This window comes from Pundamilia nyererei, unplaced genomic scaffold (assembly GCF_000239375.1).
Source record: "Pundamilia nyererei isolate P.nyererei 1_Seehausen unplaced genomic scaffold, PunNye1.0 scaffold00279, whole genome shotgun sequence".
In the NCBI taxonomy this organism is placed as follows: domain Eukaryota; kingdom Metazoa; phylum Chordata; class Actinopteri; order Cichliformes; family Cichlidae; genus Pundamilia; species Pundamilia nyererei.
The window spans coordinates 304,051-311,799 of NW_005187680.1; the positions used below are offsets into that span (position 1 = coordinate 304,051).

Below are 7,749 nucleotides of genomic sequence, written 5' to 3' on the forward strand. Positions count from 1 at the left end.
GGTTCGAGCACCGTTTAAGCACCGGCACCGTTTCAAAAGTACCGATTTGGCACCGGTATCGGATAAAACCTAAACGATACCCATCCCTATTTAGGTGTCATATTGATCAAGAGCTATAAGTAAGAAATAACCAAAGTGATCTGCCATAAAGCCATTTTTTATTCACAACTGAACATAAAAAATAAGTCAGATCTGTGTGTTGAAGAGGAATATTAGCTCATTTTGAATTTGATGACAGCAGCACATCAAAGAAAAGTTGGAACTTGGCCATGTTTACTCCTGTGTAACAGTCTGTAAATGTCTGGAGTTTGAATGTAGGAATTTTGTCCCGTTTTGTCAAATTGTAGCTGCCCAGCAGTCTTGGACTTTTTTGTCATATTGTTTTTGTTTTATAAACAGTTTGTACTGCAGGCAGGCCAGTTCAGCAACTGGAATTTTACTGCAAAGCCGTGCTGTTGTCACTGATACAGCATGATGTGGAATTCAGTTTTAATTTTCAGCCTTGACTCTTGCTCACAGCAATTTCTCCAGATTCGTGGAATCTTTTCATATCATGTAGTGTAGACTATGAGACATTCAAAGTCTTTGTAATTTTACATTGAGCAGCCTTATTCTGATATTTGTAGATGTAGATTTTTTTGCAGGTTGGTGAACCTCTGCACACCTTCTAAGGGACTATGCCTTACTGAGATGCTCTTTTTATATCCAGTCATCTTTCTGGTTTGTTGCCAGTTAACCTAATACATTCTAAATGTTTCTCCTGCTGTTTGTTTTTAGTAACACTTACTTTTCCAGTCTTTCCCAAGTGTTGCTCCAGTCAAATTCAAAGAGTTTATATTTTTCTTTAACAGATACGTTTTTTTTTTTAGAACATTTTATGCATATTCTACTGTTTAAAAAAATAGTTCACGTATTTTTTTTAAGCAGTGTCTTTTTTTTTGGTCACAATTGGGTTTGTAGAAGGTTTCCAAAATCGTGCCCAGAGGCATTATCAAGCTGACGGAACTTGCTTCTCAACTTTCATTCCACTGTCAGCGCACAGTACAACAGAGACACTCGTGGAATTCATTGTCAAATCTAACGTGTGTCCGCTCTGCAGGTGAGGTGGTGGGCCTTTTTGCTGTTGTCCCTGCTGCCTATGAGCCGGTCCTTCTATGTTCCTGGAGTAGCTCCACGGAATTTCCATGATGGCGACGTTGTAGATATCAAGGTAAGATGAAAATTCACTGCTAAACATATCGGCTGTACTATGAGCACTCAGGGGGGAAAGCTACATTCAACTCATCACAGAGGGAGTTGTCACTCATTTATCACTAGCTGCTTACAAGGGTTTGAAAAGTCCCTAGTTTTAGGCGATAAAGGTGATAATTAGCAATGATGAGGTGAAATGACACAAAATGATCACTGCAGTGAGTGAGCGGAGGGTCAGGTGGACAAGGTGACAGGGTGAACTCTTTCGTTTTAAAAATAATTGCATCATCTGGCAACATCACCAGACAGTGGGGGTTTTTTTGTTTGTTTTGTTTTGTTTTTTTTAGTTGGTTGGTTGTTTTTTCTTTATCTAAAGAGTAGAAAGTTTGAAGCAACAGAAAGTTAAATATCTTTTGAACTGCACAACCTCTGTGTGGGTGCAGTAACTGCACACAGAGAGTGAGCAGTGGGACAGTACTGTCTGTAAATTTGTTTTCACTCATTTAAAGGGGTAGACGTGATACTTCTAGATGGCAGAGTTGCTAATAAGTATCTACGACAAGAACTGAAAAAAATATTTTGACTCTATTAAATTAGTGAAAATGGCTACACACCATGGCTTCTAAACATGGCTTTGATTACAGACCCCTTTAAATATTTCACTCTAAAATCTTGTGTTTATTAGATTTTGGGTTCTGTAGCAGGAAATGGGAGGCAGAATATTTGATGTTTGGGAATAATTGTAAGCTTCAGCAAAGTCTGGCTGGTGCGTTTAGCATACTTTGATCAACTGAAGAGTCTTTACTTTGCACAGCTTGCTATCTGAGTGATGTTAAAAATGTGTCTTTTCACTCAAAAATTCACACCATGTGCTTTTCTCCAAGTGAGCACTTTAATCCAGCAAACCTTGCCCTCACAGTTTGGAAGAAGATGTGAGACAGTCTGACCATAAGCCATTACTTCTGAGCCAGAGTACCCAGGATGGTTATTAGAGCACTGGTTCTCAAACTCAGTCCCCAGACTGTGGCTCATGCTCAAGGACATTCCCAGTCCTCTGGCAGTCCCAGGATGATCCCTGTATCTGCAGAGAGCTCTGTAGTCGATGGAGGCATTGTATGTAGTACGACCAGTCTGTGGCTCACTGTTGCTTGTGCGGTCATTGGTCTGCCACCAAGCCACAGAGAAGAGTGAAGTTCTAACATACAAAAAGATGAAACTGAGTGTTAAAATCTTTGACATACAGTTCTCCCAGGAATGGGAGAACGGGAGCCAGTTTGGGGTGTTCTCACCCTATTGTACTCTGACAAATTTGCTGATGCTTGTCTCTCTCATCATCAAAGATAAAACAATGATGGTGCAAACACTGGAAAGAGATCCTTTTGTTTTTCAGGCGGTAAAGCTGACCAGCTCCCGTACCCAGCTTCCTTATGAATACTATTCCCTGCCATTCTGTAAACCAAAAAAGGTCTTCTACAAGGGAGAGAACCTGGGTGAGTGCACTGCTGCTTATGTGATAAGTTTTAAATTGTTTACATTTTTATCATATATATCTATAAATATATTTGTGATTTTTTTGTTTTGTTCTTTTGGGGTTTTTTTGCGTGTGTGTGTGTGTGGTTTCCTTGTTGTTTATAGGTGAGGTCTTACGTGGAGACCGTATTGTAAACACCCTTTATAACGTGGAGATGAGTAAAGACAAGAAATGTGAGCTGGTGTGTGAAAAGAGAAAACTCAACATAGACGAGAGTAAGCTGATGGCTGAGCGAATCCAGGAGGAGTATTATGTTCACCTGTGAGCATTCCTTCTTACTGCTTTCAGCAGGCTGAATTCATTTAAATGCTTGTCCGGTTTGATAGGCTTTATATCTCTGGGCTGACTTGCTTCTAAAGCATCTATTTTGTTGTTTTTAAATCCCTTCTTTTGTGTGATTGCAGTATTGCAGATAACCTTCCAGTTGCCACCAGGTTAGAGTATCCAAGCAGAGAGGGAGGAGAAGAGGAGGATCAAAAGAAGGACACGATAAAAGATGTCCAGTTTGAACATGGCTACAGATTGGGCTTCTTTGACAAAAACAAGGTACGTACATTACACAGACTCTTCCATTTCTGCTTAAAGGAGAAGAGTGCACGTAACTTAAATTGCTGCTGATCAGTACCAAAGTATTTACAGCATATTTACCATGTTTCCCCACAAATTCATTGGATAGTCTGCCAACAAAAAAGCTGCCAAAATACACTGGAGGACAAACATCAACAGGACAACACAGTGTAAAAATCAAAGAATTCTGAAACTTACTGAAACTTTATCTGTCCTTAACTGGCTTTAGACAGATAAATGTGACTCCTCCCCCATAAACATGAAGAGGAAGCAGGCTCCTCAATTCATTTTTATTTATATAGCGCCAAATCACAGCAACAGTCTCCTCAAAGCTCTTTATATTGTAAGGCATATGGCTTACATACCTTACAATACACTGAACAATAACAGAGAGAACCCCAACAATCAGGCCCAAGGAGGAACGGTCAACTACGTGACTATTTAGGGGTGAAGGGTGGAAGATGGGACAAAAGATGCACTGTGAAAGAGCAAGAGCTTAATAATAACTTATGATTACATTCAGTAGTAGTAGTTTAATGTTTTTACTGGCTCCTGAAATTGCCCTTCAGGTTGGAATTTTAAAGAATGATTCAAAATAAAGGGTGATAAAGAATGATGTACTGATCGTCTGTGGCAGCACAAAGCCTTTGCTTTAGAGACATAGTGTCAGTTCTATGACTGAAACCTTTGCATGGGTATTTTTGCAGCTGGCCTTATGGTGTATGTAATTCCAGGAGTTTCCCTTTCAGGAGAAGAATATTTAAATGAATCCCAAAAACATGATTTAAAAACTTTGCAGCATATAATTTTCTGCAAGTTGCACTCAATTTAAGGTTGGATATATACACGAGAGGTCAGCTTTAGTTGGTGATGTAGTCCATATGCAGAGAGTAAAGACATGAATATATGAAGAGTGTTAAATTATTCTCTTTTTTTTCTCCCTCCCAGTTTTATCTGCACAACCACTTGTCCTTCATCTTGTACTTCCACAAGGAGAAACTGGTGGAGGGGGACCTTCATGACTACAGGGTGGTGCGATTTGAGGTTATACCCCGGAGTGTCAAAGTAGAAGGTTAGTGTCAGCATACTCTTTTTGAATCGCCTGATGTTGCTTTAGGCCTGTAGTGAGTTAAAGGAAAGAGGAAGTAGATTTGTTGACTAAAAAGTTAAGTAAAGATTACCGCTTATACTTAGTATACTCTATCCTGTGTCCTATTATTTTTCTCCTCAGATCTGAAGCCTGCAGAGGCGCTGAAGACCTGCACCCTACCTGAACTCAGTGGCTCTGCCGCTCAAGAGATCGACCCTACCAAGGAGAATGAAGTCCTGTTCACCTACTCTGTACACTGGGAGGTCAGTTAAGGCTGAATGTGTTTTCAAGTCTTGCAGCCCAGTAGTCATAAAAATCTGTAGCCCTGAATAATCTGCTCAAATGACTTTGTTTACATAACTGCTTTAACTTGATTACAATCCTCATTAATGAAAGCCTGTTTAAATGTTGCTGAAATGTATACTTTGTTTAATGTTTAGTGTTGCGCACACATATAATGTCAGAGTAGACTGCAGAGTTTACAAACCTTACCAATGTTAGGAGCAGTAGCCTTGGTTCCTTCGTTGCAGGGTTCCTGGTAAAGAACGTGGTTATAGCTGTGTACCTTTGTTATACTCAAGTTTATTATTCTGACATATTCAATCTAATTAAATAATTTATTAATAATAGTCATAAAAATAATGTGCAACAAACTAATATTTTGGGCACCTACTAGCAAATTTTAAATGTGTAGTCATCTAGTCGTGCACAAAAGTAGTGTGTGTGTGTGTGTGTGTGTGTGTGTGTGTAGGAGAGTGAAGTGAAGTGGGCGTCTCGCTGGGACACATACCTGACCATGAGTGATGTCCAGATCCACTGGTTCTCCATTGTTAACTCTGTGGTGGTCGTCTTTTTCCTCTCAGGTATGTCCAATTCATGTTAGAATTTACCTGTGGCTCATGGCATCTTACTCTTACTATTTCAGTCATTTCTATTTATTTTTTATGATTTATTTTCACCACCAGTTTGCTGTCGGCGCAGTAAAGGCATGAACTAATATAATATTTTTTATATAATATGTACAAAAATGTATAGAAATTTGTAAAATATGTATCAATCTAGTGGATACAATTTGGCAGATTTACAACTGAACTTTAGATTTGAATTTAAGAAGTTTTTGTCTTGTTTTTCTGTGTGACACCCAGGTCCTTTTTCCTGTCCTGTTGTCACTGCATTTGATTTGATTGTTTTGGATAGTCTTTTTAAACACTGTCACTTGTTTATTCAACATGTCATCGTTGATGCAAGTTTGAGCAGCTTTTAGAATGGACATCAAGAGAACTTGCCTTTGTCAGCATAATACTGTGTATAAAATACTAAAACACCATCATACTATCCATCCTTCATAACAACTCCATAAAATAAGACTACATTCTTTGGCTAACTGAAACATATAAATGAAACTTTATTATATATCGAAGAGATCATTGATGGGTTTATGACAACGTATTAAATATTGCAATTGTATTTTATTCTCTGCCTTTCTCTCTCAGGTATTCTGAGTATGATCATTATCAGGACCTTGAGGAAAGACATTGCTAACTACAACAGAGAGGATGACATAGTAAGAAAATACACAGCATCCAGCCTCTGGATTCTTAATGATCACTACCTGACCACATTTTTCTCCTCTCTAACCAGGAGGACACCATGGAGGAGTCGGGCTGGAAGAATGTCCACGGTGATGTGTTCAGACCACCACAGTATCCCATGATCCTCAGCTCTCTGCTGGGCTCAGGGATCCAGCTGTTTTGCATGATCCTCATTGTAATCTGTGAGTTTCTTATTTCTCTCAACAGTTTTCTGCACATCCTGACATTATTTACATTTGTGCTTAGGCCATGTTGTCCTAGTCCTGTCATTTCTTCACAAAGACAAAACACGAGGAATGCTCTCAAGGTGACAGGGCTCACCTTACATATATGAATCAGCAAAGATAAGAGTGAAAATATGAAACTGCTCAGTGTTGCACATTTCTACAAAACAAATGCAGGTTCTGTAGCAAATTGTTAATGTTCTGTGTTTCGCACTAGGAGTGTGAACAAATACTCAAAGCTGAATTTCTGTCAGTAAAGTAGTTAGACCCTGTGCTGCTGGGGGGTTAATGGTGCAGTATCCACCTGTTATACTGCATACTATGTGGCAAAGGTGCAGCTCTTAATGACCTGAGTTGTGAGTGGTGGATGATTCACATACCATAAACTTCAACTTCATCTTTTAAAGAGGTGCAAGTTTGTTAAATGTAAATGTTGTTAGTCATGACATTTATCCTGTTCTTTTGCCGTATGACTGTTTTTATATCTGTTTAGAACAGTTAACAGTAACATCAGGCTTATTATATTCTTTATCCGCTTTAATAGTTGTAGCTTGTATCTTCAAAAAATATCCAGCAGGGATTATTTCAGGCTTGAAATATTTCAACAGGAACTTTTTTCAGTGATTGTGACAGTGTTTACAGCCTAGCTTTGCAACAAAGACAGTGATTTACACTCGGTCCACTTTGGAAAAACCTTGGATGACAGAATCTGTGGAATCTTAACTATGCTCACTGAATAATGAGTATGGTAGTCATGAAAGCTTCATGCGTTGCGGCTCTCTCGTGGTGTAATCATTTCCCATTTCCTGTTGAGAAAAAGATGGTTGTTCCATGTTTTTCGTTGCGGAGCTGCTCAGGGATTTAGGGGTAGCCTAGCCTATTTGTGAGATGTAGGTATTTACATTTTTTTTTTTTTTTTTACTTGTTTATGTTTAAATAATTTTACTTGTTGTTTGACTCAAAGAGTTAAGCTAAAATCCATAAAATGTGATGTTTTACAAAATGATCTGTTGGTGTTTATTGTAACTGTCACAAATTTTGCCAAATGCCATATTAGTCCAGGGCATAATTGTCTTGTATTCTGATTAACATATGGAAGCTTATTTTATTTAATTGCAGTTTAGAAGAGCTCCTGCTAGCTGAAGCTCTGTGTTTAGCATAGGAGCCCAGGAGTCCTGCCATCTTCTTATCCAGCTCTCATTTGTGTTTAGTTGTTGCCATGTTGGGCATGCTGTCTCCATCAAGTCGAGGAGCCTTGATGACCACTGCCTGCTTCCTCTTCATGTTTATGGGGTAGGAGCCGCATTCATCTGTCTAAAGCTCATTAAGGAATTGAGAGGCTCCGAGTTTCAGAATTCTTTGATTTTTACACTGTCGATGTTTGTCCTGCAGTGTATTTGGTGGCTACTTTGCTGGCAGACTGTATCGCACACTGAAGGGTCATCGATGGAGGAAAGGAGCATTCTGTGTGAGTTCAGGTTCTTACAGCAGTGTGAAGAAGCGGGGGAGGTGGGGGGTTGTGTGTGTGTGTGTGTGTGTGTGTGTGTGTGTGTG

General features: G+C 39.2%; 1 protein-coding gene across 1 annotated transcript in view; it reads left to right on the forward strand.

The window, feature by feature from the left end:
- Positions 1–7,749, forward strand: part of tm9sf4 (transmembrane 9 superfamily protein member 4) — a 20,745-nt gene that overhangs the window by 4,201 nt on the left and 8,795 nt on the right. Inside the window, exons 2-12 of the mRNA XM_005750581.1 lie at positions 1,100–1,210; positions 2,582–2,681; positions 2,827–2,983; positions 3,127–3,268; positions 4,238–4,361; positions 4,521–4,642; positions 5,131–5,242; positions 5,873–5,943; positions 6,021–6,153; positions 7,407–7,488; positions 7,588–7,663. Of these exons, the coding sequence (XP_005750638.1) occupies positions 1,100–1,210; positions 2,582–2,681; positions 2,827–2,983; positions 3,127–3,268; positions 4,238–4,361; positions 4,521–4,642; positions 5,131–5,242; positions 5,873–5,943; positions 6,021–6,153; positions 7,407–7,488; positions 7,588–7,663 (1,230 nt within the window). The remainder of the gene's footprint in view (positions 1–1,099; positions 1,211–2,581; positions 2,682–2,826; positions 2,984–3,126; positions 3,269–4,237; positions 4,362–4,520; positions 4,643–5,130; positions 5,243–5,872; positions 5,944–6,020; positions 6,154–7,406; positions 7,489–7,587; positions 7,664–7,749) is intronic.